This window comes from Bos mutus, chromosome 15, assembly GCF_027580195.1.
Source record: "Bos mutus isolate GX-2022 chromosome 15, NWIPB_WYAK_1.1, whole genome shotgun sequence".
Classification (NCBI taxonomy): domain Eukaryota; kingdom Metazoa; phylum Chordata; class Mammalia; order Artiodactyla; family Bovidae; genus Bos; species Bos mutus.
Genome location: NC_091631.1, coordinates 29950520 through 29969360, shown reverse-complemented (window position 1 = coordinate 29969360; position 18841 = coordinate 29950520). Strand labels below are relative to the sequence as shown.

At 55.2% G+C, this 18841-nt stretch overlaps 1 protein-coding gene across 2 annotated transcripts in view; it reads right to left on the bottom strand.

Annotated features, from left to right (window-relative positions):
* Positions 1-18841, bottom strand: part of ARAP1 (ArfGAP with RhoGAP domain, ankyrin repeat and PH domain 1) — a 49197-nt gene that overhangs the window by 12714 nt on the left and 17642 nt on the right. For both annotated transcript variants that reach the window (XM_070383787.1, XM_070383786.1), the window contains 15 exons: positions 13612-13781; positions 12950-13017; positions 12247-12377; positions 11953-12108; positions 11358-11427; positions 10947-11067; positions 10328-10530; positions 9756-9865; positions 7205-7404; positions 6584-6669; positions 5208-5390; positions 3980-4153; positions 2661-2793; positions 907-1042; positions 545-647 (listed from right to left, as the gene is read on the bottom strand). In XM_070383787.1, coding sequence (XP_070239888.1) covers positions 545-647; positions 907-1042; positions 2661-2793; positions 3980-4153; positions 5208-5390; positions 6584-6669; positions 7205-7404; positions 9756-9865; positions 10328-10530; positions 10947-11067; positions 11358-11427; positions 11953-12108; positions 12247-12377; positions 12950-13017; positions 13612-13781 — 2044 coding nt within the window. The remainder of the gene's footprint in view (positions 1-544; positions 648-906; positions 1043-2660; positions 2794-3979; positions 4154-5207; positions 5391-6583; positions 6670-7204; positions 7405-9755; positions 9866-10327; positions 10531-10946; positions 11068-11357; positions 11428-11952; positions 12109-12246; positions 12378-12949; positions 13018-13611; positions 13782-18841) is intronic.

Sequence of the window (18841 nt, the reverse complement as noted above, 5' to 3'; positions counted from 1 at the left end):
TTCTGCTGTTTGACCCATCTGTCTCCTCTACCAGCCTGGGAGCCACTGAGGAGCTGGGACCATGACTGGTTCATCCAGGTCCCCAGGGCTCTGAGGACTGACCCTCAGGAGGCCCCCAGATGATTGACCAATGAACCAGAGAAAGAGTCACAGGCCCTCAAAACACAGGGACCCTACAGGGTGCCTGATTCTAGTCCCCAGGGCAGAGCTCTCCTCTGCAGCCTCCCTGCCTCCTTCCTCCAGGACAAGGCGCTCGCTCCCCCAGCAGCAGCACTATCCATCTCAGGATGGCTCTGCCTTTCATTAGTAAACATATACTGAGCACCTAGGGAGCTCAGGCTCACGGCCCTACTTCACAGAGTTGAGCTAGGTCTCCTGACTGCCCCCTTCCCCTGACCCCCGGAGGGCTGCAAATTACATCTGGCCCTGGGTCCTGTGTCTTCTGCCTTCCATCCAGCCCTGATCCATAATGCGGGAAAGCCGGGGGTCCTACCCAGCACCCCAACAGACTCCCCCCACACCAGCCTGCTTAACCCAGGCCCACCTTGGCAATGCACTTGATCCACTCACGAGCCTGCTCTGCGGTCTCCAGCCCAAACAGGTATAGCCGCTCTCCTTCTGTGTACACCTCAAAAGTGTGCTCAAAACTGTTGATACACAGGCCAGGATTCAGGCCCACTCTGCCAAGCACTGGCCCACCTCCACCCACTGCCCCTGTGACTACCCTTCCCTGGTCCCGTAAGAGGTTAGGGCCGTAGGAGACCTGGTTTAGCCCTTGCATAGCACCAGCTTGCTGTGTGACTCCAGGGAGATCCCACCCATCTCTGGGCCTGTTTCCCAATCTCCCCAGTGGAGGGCTGGACCTTACATCAATAACAGTCTGTGATTCTGCCCAGGGGTGCTCACCCATGGGTGTCAGGAGTGGGCACTGCCAGACACACAATCTCACTGGCCCGAATCTCCCCGTTGGGGGTCACTGCCCGCTCATTCTCATAGTAGCTCAGGACCCCGTCGCTAAGCACACACCAGCGTCGGCTGAACTCTGGGGAGAAGACAGGCAGGGGAACCGTAAGGGAGCCCTCCACCTTCACCTGAACATTACCACTGCATCCTCCCTGGGCCTCCACTCCCATCTGACTCATGTCCTCTTCACTCTAATTCACAAGCTTCCCCCAAACCTATCTTCCTCCCTGTAGCCCCAGCAAGCCAGCCCCACCCACCTCTCCAGCCACCTCTCTGACCACTCTGGATACACATCCCACACTCCCTGCTTTTGCTCGCCCTATTTCCTTTACCCACACCCTCCCACCCTCCAAGGCCAGCCCAAATGCCCAGGAAGACTTCTGTAACGTAACCCCCATGCCCCACCCTCCTCTGCCAGCAGGACCTACTGCTCTGTACTCTGCTTCCTCCTATAATGGATCTAAGGAGACTGACACGATCCCATAAAGGAACAGAAATGGGAGTCTGGACCAGGAAAGCAGGAAAAAATACAGACTGTCAAGGTCACGCAGGCTCGTAGAATTCATAGCACTGAGCATCACATAGGCTCAGAGCTTCCTGGCATCCACGGCAAAAAAAAAAAAGGATGAGTCAGGCAGTTACATAAATGATATTGCCGAGCAGAGGGAAATAGACTAGGGGCAGTGCCCCAGAGGCAGTGAGGTGGTGAGCTGCACAGAGTTCTCAAGAAATCTGTTTGGGAGTTGGAGAGCTTCCTCTGGGGGTGCTGAGGGATGCAGTGAGCAACGGCCTCAACAGTGCTCACACAGCAGAGTCTCTCATCCTGTTTAGGAGGACATGACATTTGCCCTCTGAGGGCGGTGTGCCCCAGAGGCTGCCTCTCAGGCTGAGCTTCCTTCAGTCCTTCCCGCCCTGCCTCAGTCATTCCTCATCCTGTGGCCCTGCAGCACACAGGCCCACAGAGAACCATAAACAGACTCAGAAATAGACAAATTAAGGTCAGGTAAGTAGTGTGAAAGTAGGGTAAGAAGGGCTTGCTATTTTGGATTAAGTGGCTGGGAATAAAGTCTTCACGGAGTGACACTGAAAGAGATCTCTTTTTAAGTAAGGGACTAACCATGCAGATATTTAGGGAAACACACTTTGGGCAGAGGGAACCACAAGTACAAAGGGTCTGGTGAGTGTGTATGTTTAAGAAGCAGCAAGGAGGCCAGTAAAGCTGGAGAGGAGTCAGCAAGTTAATGGGGTGGGGCAGCCGATGTGCGCATCCTTGCAGGCATTGGTAATAAGGACTGTACTCAGAATGTACTCAGAGATGGGAGCAAACGGAAGGCTAAGGAGAGAGATGACAGACCTTTAAGCTCAGTCTTTAAACTTCCCAACATCCAAGTACTCCAAATACCAGCTGCCCCAGCACAGGGCCCACACCTGGTAGGTGCTCAATAAAGGGCTTCTTTGAGCTCAAGGAAACTCTGGAAGTGACTCACTCTGCAGTGCCATGCTCCACTCTCACCGGATCAGCCCATTTATTAAGCACTCACTGTATACCCAAGACCACACCCAGGACACCCTGCAGGGTGACTAGACCAGAGTGCACTCGGCACCCTCAGGGGGTCCCCCAGCCTGGCCAGCTCTGGCTTCTCTGGCTCTGCCACCATGCCAGAATGCCATGGCCAGGGCGGGGTCCTGGCACCCACCTTCCCGAGCCCGGCGGTCCTGCAGCAGCTTCCCTGCAGAAGCAGTCTTGTAGACGAAGCTGCTGTGGCTCACAGTTGGCAGGATAACCGAGTAGTGCTTTTCCAGGGGCCTCACTGAATCCAGCCGAGGTGCCTCTTTGGGGAAGGGAGGGAAAGAGTGGCTGGTCACTATCCAAGGGAGTCCCCTCTCACCCCCACCTGGACTGGGTATTTAAGCTGGCACTCAACTCACCCACCCCTGCTCCCTAGCACTGCTCCCTGACTAGCACCCTTGGGCTCCTACTGCCGCATTCCGGATTTTGCCTAAACCTTTCTCCACCTTTCCCACTTTGTGTAAATTCCGTCCCACTCACAAGGCCTGGCTCCAGTACCTCTCCTTCCAGGGAGCTTCCCTGACTCTCCAGCCCAGCTCTTCCTGTTGGAAGCACAGGGCCAGCACACTAGAATGAGGGGGGCCTGGAGCAAACTCTCTAACAATCCCCAGAGGGAGCTTGTCTCAGACAATGCAAAGCCTAAGGAAGCAGCCTGGCTCCAGCCCTGCTCCCAGCGGTCCCAAAGCCCAAGCCAGCTGGGTGGTCTCCTGTGCCTTCCCGGACACCTGGGCTCCCTCCAGCCCAGTGCGCCCCACCCACCCATGGCCCTGAGCCCAGTCCTGGCCGCCGGGCTCCACCCTCGGTCCTACGATGTAGCCCCAGAGGCTAGTACTGGGCCATGACCAGCGACGCTCACCCCCACCACCCGCTTCTCAGCTACCCCGAGACTGGGAGCCAAATGGGACCCAACCCAACTGCAACAGAGCCCCACCCAGAGAGCGGCAGACAGGGCTGCCCGGGTGAGTCCCTCTGCACACAGGAAATGCAGTACACCCCCCACATACACAGCAACACAGACACGCTCTGCACACACACACACACAAACCCTGAGGCCCTCAACACCCCCAGGTGCAAGGAAGCAAAGCCACAGCAGCTCAGAGACACACAGACCCGGGCTCATGGACGCTGCCCAGAGGTCCCACACTGTGGGCCAGGGAGGGACCCACAAACACATAAAGAGAGATGCAGAGACAGAAACACAAAGAGACACGTGTATGAAGGGGAAGCCAGAGGCACAAATGCCCAAAAGTCATGTAAATGTCATACACACACTGTTGCACCAGGACCCCTGGAAAAGCTGCAGTGACAGCTCAAGTGGTATATGAACCAGACCTCACAGGGCGATACCCCTCCACTGGCACCCAACAACCAGCATCCATCCCCTCCCAAGGGCCTGAGCCTGGCAGCAGGGAGGTGCCATCCCTTGAGGTGAACAGTCCCACTCACCTGTGGTCCGTTGTTCCGAAGGAATTCCATCTGCAGTGTCTGTCCCGCCTGCTCGGCAAGAGCCAGGGGCGTGGGGGCCTTGGGGTCCCCTGAGAAGCAGTTGACCCCAGCCCCACAGCCCAGGAGTGCCTGGGTCTCAGCCAGGTCTGAGGTGGTGACTGCGGCACACAGGGCCTGGAAGAAGGGCGGGGGGGAGGGTCAGGCCGAGCCGGAGCGAGGGGCCAGTGGGACAGTGTCATGCAGGGGTGAGGGAGGAAGAGGAAGGAGCCACCCAGGTCAAGGGCCCACCCTCAGAGTGAAAGAGAAGCAAGGGAGGAAGACTGACAAGAGGAGAAAAGAAAGGGCAAAGGGAGCGAGCGGGGAGGGGCATCCCCTTAGGGGTTCTAGCCATCCAGGCCTCACCCTGCCGACAGCCCCCTGGGACCGTCAGCCACCAGGCCTGTTCTCTAGAGGATCTCAAGCTCCCTCTGCCTTGAGGAAGGGCAGGGGGGGTGCTTTGTAGCGCATTCCTCCCACATTTGAATTCCTCACCGCCTGCCCATCCCTCCCAGCCAATGGGAGTTGCCGCCCCTCCTGGCTGGCGGCTAGACTGGGCTGGGCTGGGGGCTGAACGCCTGGGTTCCTGGGAGGTGGAGGCCTGGCTCCCACTGGGCTTCCAACCGGACTCAGCCTGACTGGGTGGGGCTACTTGGGGGAAGGGCTGAAGGTTGACCAGAGGTCACAAGTGGCACCCCCCTGCTTCAGAGGCGGTTACCTCCCACTCAGGCCAAGCCAGACCAGGGACAGGGCTTGGCTCCCGGTCTGCTGGAGCTTGGGGGCCCATGAGGGGCCTCATCTTGAGTGGGGTGTGGATGGGGGGGCGGGTCGGAGCAGCCAGCTGTTTTTCATGAGCCTGACAGGAAATAGCATCCCCATCAAGTTCACTCCTTTTGGCAGGATTCAGAAGGAGCAGGATGGGGTGCGGAGACAGAGGAATCGGGGGGAGGGAGGCAGACAGATGCTGAGGACGTGGCCTTGGCCCAAGGGTCAGGCCTGGCTCCTCCTTGCTTTGGCCCAACTGTCCCTGTGGCTTAGGCAGTGTCCTTCTGCTGTCTGGGCGTCAGTTTCCCTACAGGACCGCTCCTCACTCTGAGCTAGTGGGAAAGCTGGGCTGAGACAGAGTGAGGAATGATGGGGGCATGAGTAACGCGGGTGGTTTCAGGGGGCCTCACGGGCCCAGTGCCCTGACCTTGTCCAGCTCCTCCTGGTTGCCAAAGAGTGGGTGGTAACGGCGGTACTTGCCCTCGCGGTATTTGGCTTCGAGGTGGCACCGCCGGGCACTGGGGCTGCTGTTGGGCTGCAGGGCCTCACTGGGGGGCACGTTGGCTGCCCAGAAGTGGTTCCCGGCAGCATTGCCCAGCTGTAAGAAGAGCTGTGGGTGCAGGAAAGAGGTCAGAAGGGCAACGTACAGCTGGGGCCCATGCCTAGCAAAGCCTTGGTTTTGAGGTTGTTAAGTGAGGGGCTGGAAGAGCCAGGCCATCCGCCCACTCTCCCATCAGGGAAGCTGAGGGGACAGCCTGGCCTGCTGGTGGCCCTGGGTGCTCCCTCACTAACGCTGGGCCTGAGCCCAGCCCCTCAGCTCAGTTATGGGACCAGAGACAGACAGTCTAACAGGTGGAGGCCCAGGTTGGGTGCCTGGTTGGGTGCCTTGCTATCTCCCCACCTAGTCCGACATCTGGAACTCTGCATTCCTAAGACTATCACAGCTGGTGGGGGCCTAGCCTGTCAGCCAACTGGGTGGACAGGGATTATGGAAACATCTCCTGTCCCTGACATTCCTCTCTGGGCTCAGAGGAAGAGGGGTAAGGGCAGATTTCGCAGGGCTCCGACACTCAGGGTATGCATTCTTTCACTGTGCTCATCGCTTGTGCCACAGCTATTTCCTGGGGCCCCCAGCTTGCCTGCTTGCCAGGTGCTGCGTGGGGTGCTGGAGTCAGAGCAGAGAACAAAGCAGAAGCAGTCCCAGCCACTGACTCACATTGTGATTCCGGGAAAGTCATTTTCTCTCCCTGTGTCTCAGTATCCTCTGTAAACTGGGGTTCTAACCCTAAGTCACAGGGGATATGACACCCAAACTGCTCTGGAGTCTGCAGCTTGGCTGGGGCAGTAAGGAGGGTGGTGTGTGGTCGGGCCCTGGCCCAGCCTCCTTTTGCAGGTTTTCCCCTGTGACTATCATACATATCAGTACCTGGCAACCCCAAGCACACAGGCACAAATGTACATGTGTGAGTATCCCCCAAAAGGACAGACTCAGACCCACTGGCACACGTGAGTAGAGATAAAATGAAGTAAATATTTTAGGCTTTGCAGGATAGTCTCTGTGACATATTCTTTTTCTTCTTCTTCTTCTTTTTTAGCAACCTTTAAAATTGTAAAAACATTCTTAGCTCACCAACCAGTTTGCTAACTTTGCCAAAAATCAACTTGCTCCAAACTCCACCTACTAGATGATCCCAAAGGTCTCTTTAGCTCCAAGGCACTGGGGCTGGTGAGGTGGGGGGAAATGGGTGGGAGACCCAGGCAACAGCCAAGGGGGGCAGACCCCAAACACAGCTGGCTCCCCACCTCGATGAGTGTTTCCGTCCACACCTTCCTGTCCATCTTCAGGCTCCGCACCTTGGAGATACCAGCGCCCAGGCCACGGTGCTCTCCTGCAGCAGAAGGCCAGACACATGGTCATCGGGGGGCCCTCTGCTTTACAGGAGCAGCCCCCTTCCCCCACCACACCTCAGGGCTCATGGGGGCAGTCAGGGAGAGGCCTTGGGCAGGACCCCAGGGCTAGGCCTGCAGTTCGCACACAGTTCCATCCCCCTGTGGATGAAAACACTAGCTTCCGCCTCTGCCTGCAAAGCCCTGCCTGACCTAGCCTACTTCCGCTCCTCTGATGTGACTGGGGTGCTGGATTCCAACAGGCCTGGGCTCAAATCCAGACTCACTCACTTGCCAGGGGACCCCGAAGAAGCCCTTTTCCTTTTCTGTGCCTCAGAGTCCCCATGGTACATGAGAAGTTGAATCCCTGCCATGCAGGTTAATCATGGTGGGAAAGGCTCTACACATAAGCGCCACTTCATCAATGATGCTCTCTGACACTGCCTTCGCTCCAGCCCCTCCAGCCAGACAGACCACCTGCCTTCTGGACACCCCAGCCCTGTCTTGCCCTGGCCTGGCACCCTGCTCGCTTCATACCTGCACAGCGCTTACAGATGACAACACAGAGATTGATGGAGGCCCAGTCAGGCTGGGCAGCCCCGCAGTCAGCACAGAACCTGTTGGGGGCCATGGCCCAGATGCGCTCGGCCACCTCCGAGGTGGACAGGGCCTCGGCGATGGCTCCCTGCATGGCCTCCAGCCACTGCTCCTTCTCCAGCTCCGATTCGGCTGAGAAGCTGGGGACACAGGAGTGGGGTGGGGGACTGGTTGGGAAAGGGGCCCAGCGAGATTGGGGGCAGCCTGAGGGGGCACAGCATGAAGTGGTGGTAACCATGCATTGAGAGCTGACAGTCAGAAGAGGGAGGTGCCCAGGGCCCCTGGGGAGGATAGGCATGGACAGCAACAGGGACCCCACAACCTCGGCCCCACCCAGGGAGTAGAAAGTGATGCTGGGAAGAAATGGGGCCTAAGACCTGACAGATGAGAGGGGTGGTGAGGTGAAGAGGTGGAAAGGTGTTCAAGACAGAGGGAACAGCACGTGCAAAGGGACATGAGGGTACACAGGGCATTCCAGTGGGCGTACTGGCAGAAAAGAAGCTGACAGAGCGGGCTGCAGAGGAGGTCAAAGTGCACCCGGAGGACAACACAGAAGCAGCAGCAGGTTTCAGGGGGTACAGAGATCTTTTCCCTCTGCTCCTTCCCTATTGCCACCAAGTCTCACGTGTGCACTCAAGATTCAGCTCACCCGTAACCCACTGCCATGGCCAAGGCAGGTACTGCTGCTGGAGATGGAATAGATGCCAACACGTCAACACGAGAGGTGTGAAGACCACCCTCATCCATTAAATCCTAGTGTACTGAATCTGCAAAATGCCAAGGCTTTAGCCAAGTGCTAAGCCCATCTCTGTGTACTTACATCTGACTGTGAGCCCACGTGTGTCAGGCTGGTGGAGGCCCTTGGTGCTGAATACCAAATCAACTGAATTAAAGTTCATGACAACAAGGAACTAGAGAAATGGGCAAGGCTCTGTAAAACTGACAGGAAAGGAAAACTCCAGAGGAAGTGTCCACTAGTCACGTGGTGGTTAAGGAGGATGGCAAAGAATCTCTGGCCACAGATGTCAACCAAAGATGACTACGAATGTAAGAAATGGACAAATGCAAACTTGGCTTTCAAAAAAGAAAAAGAACCCTCTGGTGGTCACAGATAGACAGCCAAAGGGTGAGGAAGCAGGAGCCAGGCCAGAAGGCCCACAGGCCTAGGGCCTGCAGGAGAGGGGCCACACAGAGGTGAAACGTGATGGAAGGAAGGGAGGGGTGATGACAGGTCTGCCCAGCAGTGAGCAGGAGAGGCAGGGTCCCCGTGGGTGGAGACGGGGGCCAGGGAGGAGCAGTGAGCTGAGGAGGGACTAAGCGGGGAATGTCCACAGAACTATTAGACATGCAGATCTAGAGTTCAGGAGAAAGAGCCACCGGAGGCAGCGAAGATCTGACTAAGGACAAAAAAGACAACGTGGAGGGATGGTGATTCTGTGTCAATAATGGCTTTACAGAGACGGCCGTGATCCTGCTCACAGAGAAGGAAACTGAGGCACAGAGTGGTCACATGATGTGTCCAGGTCACACAGTGACCCAGTGATGGGCCCAGGATATTATACTGATTGTGTCCCCTGAAGTTCAGAGGTTGAAGCCTCAAACCCCAGTGTGACTGCATCTGGAAATAGGGCCACTAAGGGAGGTAATTAAGGTTAAGTGACGTTGTAAGAGCAGGGCTCTGAGCCGACAAGACTGGCTACTTTATAAAGAGAGGAAGAGACACCAGACATCCCTCTCTCTATGTGCACAGAGGAAAGGCCTTTGAGGACCCAGGGAGGAGGAGGAAGCCACCTATAAGCCAGGAAGAGAGGCCTCGCCAGAAACTAACCCTGACAGCATCTTGACCTTGGACTTCCAGCCTCCAGAACTGTGAGAAAATGAACCTGTTGTTTAAGATCTGGGGTTTGTGGTATTCTATCACGGCAGCTGAGCTGACTGATACAAAGCATTTGAATCCAGGCCACGGCACAGAACCTCAGAGGAGGTGACTGAAGGTCTAGGAGTGGGCAATTTTCTCCAGGGAGAGGACGGAGAACAGAGACAGATCACTGATGGGCAGCTGAGATCAGAGGAAACCAAGCTGGAAGAGTCCTGGAGGCTCAGGGAGCAGCACACAGGATGGGCACGAGACAGGGAGTGAGGAGCAGCTTTGGATCTCAAGCCACTGTCAGTGACAGACAAGCACCTGTGAGGGGAGCAGGGCAGGCTGCTGGGGACAGCAGGGTGAGTGGGCGGCGCAGAAGTCCATACACGAGCAGTGTGGCAGGGAAGGGGAGACGGTGATGGACTGGGGGCGGGGAGGGTGGATGTGAGACTTCTTGGAAGGGATCAGAGCAGGTCAGCAAGGGAAGGGCAAGGCCCAGCAAGGTGCGCAGGGCTGGGAAGAGAGGGGAGAAAAGGAACCCAGAAGCAGGGGCAGCTTCCTCCACATGCAAGAAGAAAATACGATCAGGGAGTGAGGATGCAGGTGAGCAAGGGGTGGGAGGCTCACCTGAAGATGCGGTAGGGGGTGGTGAGGTCGAAGCTGCGCCGGTCGGCCGCTTCCTTCACGTTGCCCACACTCATGTCAATGAAGGTGATGCCGATGCCCAGGCGGTACTCCTGGTAGTAGGTGGGAAAGGGTGAGGGCAAGGCTGGGGGGTGGGGCGCAAGACCCAGGGACAGGGGAGAGAGGAAGGGGAAGTGGGACTTTAGGGACTAGAAAGTGCCCAGGAAGGAGGTAAGGGAGGGCTCAGGAATCTGGGCATGAGTAAACAGACCTTGATCAGAGGCCATGTTGCAATAAATAGGCAATACAAGAGCCAGGGTGGTGATGGGAGGGTAACGCTCAGGGACCAGGTGGGAGAAGGGGTCAGAACAAGCGGCAGGATGAGGCGGCAGGCAAAGGGCTGAGTCAGGAGAAGAGGGAAAGGGCAAGGGGAGGGCTGAGGACCAAGTAGGTGGGCCTGAGGGACCAGGGCGGAGGGCTGTGGCTGAAGGACCCAGTGGGTGAAAGGCGGGACTAAGGGACTTGGTGGGCAGGGGACAAGGGAAAGGTTCAGCAGCCTGGCAGACCAGTCACACCTCCAGATTCTTGTAAAGCTCAACTTTGTCCCCGACCACGGCCACATAGAGTTTATTCTTGAAGCCACGTAGCTCCAGGCTGCCAGCATGGTCATGGGGCTCTGAGCCTTGAACACCCAATGGGTAAGCACTAGACACGCGGGCCCGGGCACGCTGCTCAGCCACCGCCTGCTGCAGGGCCTGCATCCACTCCTTCCGCTCCGCTGCGGGCAAAAGGAAGCCTGAGCTCACACAGGCAGGGGTTTCCTCGGGGTTCCCCACTCCAAGCTCCTCAGGCAACACAACTGCCAGAAAGCCCACCCAGACCAGCCCTCCTGTCTCTGTTCATCTCCAAGTTCTCTGATGTGGACCAGCTCAGGCTCCGATCCCAGCTGTGCCACTTAGGGTGGGCAAGGCCCTTGGCCTCTCCGAGCCTGTATCCCCTGAAATGGGGATGTGTGGTGCTGAGGACTCAGTGGTGTCTCAAGCACAAAGCTGGTCAGAGAGGGCCCTCCCCTCCTCTACTTCACAGAGGGTTGACTCCTCTCTGGGTCTGATATGGGGGGAGCAGATGTTCCCTGGTTCTCCTCCCCAACTTCTCAGGCCAAACTGCCAGTCTTCTCTCCACCCCACTCCCTACCATCACTCTCTGCCCGGAAGGCAAAGGTCCGGTTGTTCGTGATCACTTCGAACTTTTGGTCCCCAATGGCAGCCACTCGGGAGATGCAGGCCACGGGGACAAAGCGCTTTGAGTAGGCATCCTAGGGGAGAGAGAGGAGCCAGACTAGGGGGGTGAGGACCACAGAGGCCCAGCCTCTCTGTGACCCCCTCAACCTCTGCTGAAATGAAGGTAGCAGTCCCATCTCCCACAGGTGGTCAGTGACAGTCGCTATACCAACCCGGGCCAAGGCCACGGCTGGTCAATGGGCCAGGAGAACACAGTCCATGGAGTCGGAGTAGAGCTCTGGTGAGGACTCATCTAGGCAGGGACTCTGGTAGGTATCATGGTTCAGGCTGGAGCAGGGTCATGTCAGGGACTAACAGGCCTCACCTTGTTACTATCAAAGTATCGCAGGTGATTGGCATCCAGTCTCACCCATCGCTTCTGATAGATGTAAGATCTGGAGAGGGAGACGCAGAACAACAACAGAGCAAAGGACTGGGAATTAGGGAGCAGTTCCAAGATCACCCTAGCCCCCTGTGGCAGTCACATACAAAGTTAGAAACAGCCAGATCGAAGGCAGGAAGGATCCCAAATGATCATGGAGAAGAAAATGGACTTTACCTATAGCAAGAGTGAATGAAATCGGACTCAAAGTAGGACTTCTCGGAGTTTTTCTTGTTTTGTTTTTGGCCATGCCATGCAGCCTGGGGGATTCTTAAGTTCCCTGACCATGGATTGAACCTGTCCCCACTGCTTTAGGAGCACAGAGTTTTGCCCACTGGACCACCAGGAAAAGGACTTCCCAGTTTTAAGGGTAATAATACATAAATCTGGTGGGGATGATAGGCAGTTACAGTCTACCTAGAGGGAGACCTGCTCAAATAACCTTGTCCCTTCTGGTTTTCCGACCCGTGATACTAAATATACTAGACTAAGCCCATCCCATGCAGAGCACCAGCACGACCCAACAGGCCTCACTCACCCCTGCGGGGGGTTCTTGTCCAGCCAGCCAGCCTTGATGACCAGTGGGGTGGGTGTGGGGCCCACGGGCAGCCCGTCCATGGGGTGCGGGGGAAGCTCAGGGGTCAGGAGGCTGCTGGGCAAAGATGAGCTCAGGCTGCTGGTGTGCCAGTCACCACTGTGGGGAGAAGAGAGGGGATGAAGGGGCCAGAGTGGGGACTCCCACAGGGCTGGGGCGGAGATGGAGAGAACAGGCTGGGCGTGGGGAAGGAGGGTGGCGAGTTGGGAGAACAACCCTAGAGGAGTGGACACTTACTTGGGGACATGCTCGTAGGCATAGTCATCCTCATCTTCATCCCCTTGGTCATCTCCAGACAGGTCCTCCCCCTCGCTCAGCAGACTGGCCACACGCACGGCCCGTGGGACTTGACTCGCAGGGGGCTCCTCCTGCCCCCCAGACCCACTCAGTGTCACGCTCTCCTTCAAGCCCGAGATCACACCACCAAGGGTTGCCACACCCCTCTCTTGTCCAGGCCCAGTGCCCACACAACTCAGCACTTCTGTTTCCTCACCCACCTCTCCTCCCCAGCCCCCGGCAGACTACCCAGGGACCCAAGGAGATGGGGTCACATAGACAGAGAAAACCAGTGCAGGCAGAGGCCCAGGTCAGAGACAAAGACAAAAAGATAAAGAGATAAAGACATGGATGGAAAGTTAAGACACTCAAGAGAGACAGGGACACAGAAAGTGAAACAGACAAACACAGGGACAGATACCCCAAAAGAGAGGGAAAGAGGCGGTCACACAGCCATCCAAGATGTAGCTTAAGACTAGATCAGGAGCCACAAACCAGAGTCCCCAGTCCCTTGCACAGCTGGACAGAGAAGAGGAAGGGAACTCTCCAGGGAGTCGGCTGCCCACTCTCTATCAGGTGGTCCCCAGGGTCTGAAAGGCAGCGGGTGGCCCACCCTCCATGCTGACAGGCAGACAGCCTAAACCCTAACCACCGCCTGCCCTACCTTCTTGGTCATCACGGCAGCTGGGGCCCTCGGCCCCTCCTCTGGGACCTCATCGTAGTCAGAGTCATCTGGGGAGGTAGACGGGTGGGAGAGACTCAGAGGCAAGGAAACCAGGCCTCCCCCAGCCCATGAGTGACCCCTGCCCCGACTCTGGCTTGGCTTTCAAAACAAGACACAAGGGACAGGAAGTGCTATTTATACTCTCGAGGCTTCACAGGACAGAATTAGGGGGTTGCCGAAGGAGAGGCCAGGCTGCCACAGGGAGGTCTAACTAGGCAGTAAGCTCGGGGGTCAGGGCAGGGACTCTCCTAAAAAGGTTAAAAAAAAAAAAAACACAAAACCAAGAATCGAGACTCAAGAAAAGTGGACAAGCCAAGGAAAAGCAAACTGCCCATGACCATGGAAAATAGTCCTAGACTTTAAACCATGAGTAACTCAAGAAGTCTGCCATCTGTCCCCACCTAACAGCCAGTCGGTTAGAGAGCTGGGTGCTGTCTCCATTCAGAGGCTGAAGGGAAGGATGCTTACCTGTCCAGGGCCACACAGTGGGTCAGTGGCAGGGCCCAGGACAAAGGGGAGTGTGATCCTTGCATCCTTATAGACTCTTCAGCCCTGAACCCAGGCTACCCTCCCCAAGTCCCATGCTGCATTACAGCACTTACCAAACTCCGGGGGCAGGCGGTGGGGCTTCGGAGGGACCTCTGGGGGGCTGCAAGGTGCAGACAGGGGCTGAGGAGGCCCCCTGGGGAAAGTGGCCAGGGGCTCCACAGGCTCCAGTTGGGGAGGGGGCGGTGATGGTGGTGATAGTACCTCCTCTTCCTTGGAGGGAAGGCTGGGAACAGACCAAAAGTTGGGCATCAACCTCAGTGTGGCTGAGTCACTGAGTCAGCAACACTGCAACAGGGCCAGGACTGAAACTCATCGAGCCCCAAGCTCCCCTGAGCTGCGGCACAACTCATTCATTCCACACACTCAGAGATAAGCCTGCCTTGCCTCACTCCCCTGCCCAAACCCTCCAGGCTCCCCAAAGCAGGTGCCTTCCTTGGCTTCATGAGCTAGCCCTGCACTGCTGGGCAGGGTCAACTGGCCCCGAAGTGCTAACCTTTAGCCACACGTACCTACTGGGTCTCCACTCTAAAAGAGGGCTGAAGACTAGAAGGGGGTGGGAGGCAGTTTGCTTCCCAGCCTAGGGAATCAGGGAAGGTTGGACCTGAGCTTTTATGAAGAAGGCGTTTGTCTGAGAATGGACGAGACAAGACTGAAATGGGCATCGAGGCCAAGGGCACAGACCAGAGCCTCAGAAACCAAGTCCTGAGGCAACAAGTCGTGGATCTCTGGCTCACGACCACCTTCTTTCTTGTCTTGGATATTCATCGTCCTCTAGGTCCCTCAGATCCCTCAAACTCATCTGAACCCACCACACTCCCTGCTTCTTATCTCTGCTACCCCTGCCCCAGGAAGCCCTCCAGACTCCAAGACCTGGGCTCCCAAAGCCACTAGGCTCCTGTCTGTCTGTCTGTCTCAGCACAGATCACACTGCTCCCTGCAGGCTGAGTGTCTCCAAAGGGCTTCAGCATCAGAGACATGGGTTTGAGCCTTGCCTCGGTCTCAGTTCCTGTGTGCCCTGAGGCAAGCACCTAGCTTTTCTGAGCCTCAGTTTCTTCTTTGGTGAACTGAGGACTACCAAACCATTGTGGCAGGATGGCTGGAGGATTAAACAAGACGTGGCGTGTCACGGGCCAACACACGAGGCAGAGACCACCAGCCGGATCAGTTGCCTGAGCCCTGGAAGCCTGGCACCAACTGCCATCTCTGCCAGTGTCCAGCAGGGGCTGAGAAGGAGCACACGAGCAGTGGGCCACTTTCCCCACCGCTGACCTCAGCCTCTCTACTGCCCAGTGTCCCTGGCAGTGGCTGAGAGTGTGTGACCACCAAGAAAGCAAGGAAGGGCTGGGCATGAACACAATGCCAGGCCTTGGCTCCTGCTCTTGCTTCCTCCAGGAATACCTTGCTCCCTGGTCTCTGATCAGAGATCTCAGTTCAGTTCAGTTGCTCAGTCATGTCCAACTCTTTGAGACCCCATGGACTGCAGCATGCCAGGCCTCCCTATCCATCACCAACTCCCAGAGTTTACTCAAACTCATGTCCATTGAGTCGGTGATGCCATCCAACCATCTCATCCTCCGTCATCCCCTTCTCCTCCTGCCTTCAATCTTTCCCAGCATCAGGGTCTTTTCAAATGAGTCAGTTCTTCGCATCAGGTGGACAAAGTACTGGAGTTTCAGCTTTAGCATCAGTTCTTCCAATGAATATTCAGGACTAATTTCCTTTAGGATGGACTGGTTTGATCTCCTTTCAGTCCAAGGGGCAGTCCAAGGGGCTCTCAAGAGTCTTATTCAACACCACAGTTCAAAAGCATCAATTCTTCGGCGCTCAGCTTTCTTTATAGTTCAACTCTCACATCCACACATGACTACTGGAAAAACCACAGCTTTGACTAGACGGACCTTTGTTGGCAAAGTAATGTCTCTGCTTTTTAACATGCTGTCTAGGTTGGTCATAACTTTTCTTCCAAGGAGTGTCTTTTTAATTTCATGGCTGTAGTCACCATCTGCAGTGATTTTGGAGCCCCCCAAAATAAAGGCTATCACTGTTTCCCCATCTATTTGCCATGAAGTGATGGGACCAGATGCCATGATCTTTGTTTCCTGAATGTTGAGTTTTAAGCCAACTTTTTCACTCTCCACTTTCATCAAGAGGCTCTTTAGTTCTTCTTTGCTTTCTGCTGTAAGGGTGGTGTCATCTGCACATGAGGTTACTGATATTTCTCCCAGCAATCTTGATTCCAGCTTGTGCTTTATCCAGCCCAGTGTTTCTCATGATGCACTCTACATATAAGTTAAATAAGCAGGGTGACAATATACAACTTGATGTACTCCTTTCCCAATTTGGAACCAGTCTGTTCTTCCATGTCTAATTCTAACTGTTGCTTCCTGACCTGCATACAGATTTCTCAGGAGGCAGGTCAGGTGGTCTGGTTTTCCCATCTCTTTAAGAATCTTCCACAGTTTGTTGTGATCCACACAGTCAAAGGCTTTGACATAGTCAACAAAGCAGAAATAGATGTTTTTCTGGACCTCTCTTGCTTTTTCGATGATCCAACAGATGTTGGCAATTTGATCTCTGGTTCCTCTGCCTTTTCGAAAACCAGCTTGAACATCTGGACGTTCACGGTTCATGTACTGTTGAAGCCTGGCCTGGAGGATTTTGAGCATTATTTTACTAACAATTGAGATGAGTGCAATTGTGCGGTAGTTTGAACATTCTTTGGCATTGCCTTTCTTTGGGATTGGAATGAAAGCTGACCTTTTCCAGTCCTGTGGCCATTGCTAACTTTTCCAAATTTGCTGGCATATTGAGTGCAGCAGTTTCACAGCATCATCTTTTAAGATTTGAAGTAGCTCAACTGGAATCCCATCACCTCCACTAGCTTTGTTCGTAGTGATGCTTCCTAAGGCCCATTTGACTTTGCATTCCAGGATGTATGGCTCCAGGTAAGTGATCATACCATCGTGATTATCTGGGTGGTGAAGACCTTTTTTGTACAGTTCTTCTGTGTATTCTTGCCACCTCTTCTTAATATCTTCTTCTGTTAGGTCCATATCATTTCTGTCCTTTATTGTGCCCATCTTTGCATGAAATGTTCCCTTGGTATCTCTAATTTCTTGAAGAGATCTCTAGTCTTTCCCATTGTATTGTTTTCCTCTATTTCTTTGCACTGAGATCTACTCATTCTTTAACTTCTCACTCAATGCCCCTTTTCTCAAAGTCTTTCCTGACCCCTCCTTCCTGCTCCCCTAGGCCCTGCGCATGTTATCCTCTGTGATGAGCTTTTAGGTGAATTATTCCAAGTAACCCGATTTGTAGTAACGCCTTCCTTTGTGCCAGGTACTGTGCTAGCATCTAAGCCAGACCTGAACTCTGATGCCAGAGTCTGGATGCTTCTTAGGACACGCAGTGGCTACTTCTACATCACCCTGAACCCTATCGTCTTCTTCTCCATAGGTAAAGAATGGACAAAACTCTTTCTCCCTAGAAACCTGGTAAAGGTGGTATGTCAGCCACGCTCCCAGGCGACACTACCTTTGGCAAGAGTGGCTTGAGTGCCGAACTGCACCTGGACTGGGAGAAACTCTAAGTGATCTCTTGATCTGGGGGAGAAGCTGAAGCTCTGGGCTTCCCAGAGTGTGGTGGCTTGTTACTGGGCACAGCCTGTGCAAAGGACCTGAAGCCACACTTGCTAGGTTGCTAGAAGACATATTGGCTCCTTGGAGCAAGAGGTCTCCAAGCCAGGGTGGCTCCCACACTTGTCCACTGTGAGTCTCATCCCCCACCCCCAAGCTGCCCCCTGGAAGACCACAGAGAATGGCTCCCAGACAGCTGTGTGGACGGCGGCAGTGACTGCCAGGAAGACCCTCCAGCAGAGGTAGACGCACTGCTGTCCTGGTGGCCAGGTCTTCCCTCTCTATGCTTCTCAGAGAATCTGATGCCAAGTGGGCCTAGGCTAGGAGTTTAGCTGGACCTGTGAAGACTCCCCCTACAATGAGCACTGTACTAGGCTGTCTCCTCAGTGTGACCGTGAATCTCTTTAGGGCAAGGGCAGCCTTGATCTTGACTCTTTCTCCCCACAGCCCACCTAGTACAGGGCCTGGCTGAGATAGCAACAAGAGCACGTTGGATGGGCGGGTGGGTGGATAGGCAGGTGGACAGGTTGGCCAATAGGGTCAAGAGGGAAGCAAATAAAAGGCAGGCCCGAGGGCATGGGCAGACGATCACACACAGTCTCCCAGACTCTACTAGGAAGGGACCCTTGGAGGCCTGGCCTGTGATCAGCTGAGAGCAGAGCTCTTAGACGTTGGGTCAGGATCAATCAGACGTGCTCAGAGCAGGGGGGACAGCCTCTGCCCTTCCAATGCCAAGCAGGGCTATGTCGGCCTGGCTCCCTGCCTCCCCCAGGAATGAGAGCCAGCACTGAGGCAAAGCTGATGGCAACAGAGCATCCTCAGAACCCAGGCAGCATCAGCCCTCTCATCTCTGGCCCCTAGTCCTTCCCCACCACCATCCTGATCACCTGTGAGGGACCTGCCCTTCCTGAGGCCGGCTCCCCAGCATGTGGGTTCCTTAAGAGAAGTGCCATACCCTCCTTCTTCACTACTGTGTGCCCAGCACTCAGCAGATTAATAAATGAAGACCTGGATTACTTAATTCTTATTAAGTATGTGTGTGTATGTATATTTTCCCAGGAGCTTTAAGTGGATTCATTCATTTACTCATCACAAGGGTTCCCTAAGGCAGGGCTTCTTGCTATCCCCACTTTACAGATGAGGAAACTGAGACACAGAGACAGGAAGTAATTTGTTCTTGGTCCCACAGCTAGGATGTTCACCCAGGAAGTACAGCACCACAGTGGCAAACTCAACCACCAGGAGCAAACGAGGCCACAGCCGGGATCCCAGGGCTTCTCTGAGATCTGCCTCCTCACATTGGCTACAACTCAGGATCCAGACAGCTCTGAGTTGATGTTCCATCCAAAAGGAAATGTGATCACATTTCTGATGGCCCTGTTACCATAGTGATAAGGGAGAGAGGAACAGATGCTAAGGGCTCCTTTCCCAGCAAAGTGTTTGTAGGAAAAGGGTTGTATGCCAAGAAAGCGGAGCAAGGGGACCCCATGGGCCTCCCAATCTCATTCTAGACATCTCTTCCAGGAAGCCTCCTAGCTGATCCCCCTCTCTGCCTGCCACGGGGGACCAGGGCCATGCTGAGTCAGGGCCAAGCCCAGGAAAGGAGAAGTGGCATCCGGAAGGCACAGATGTTGGAAATTCCGGGGGA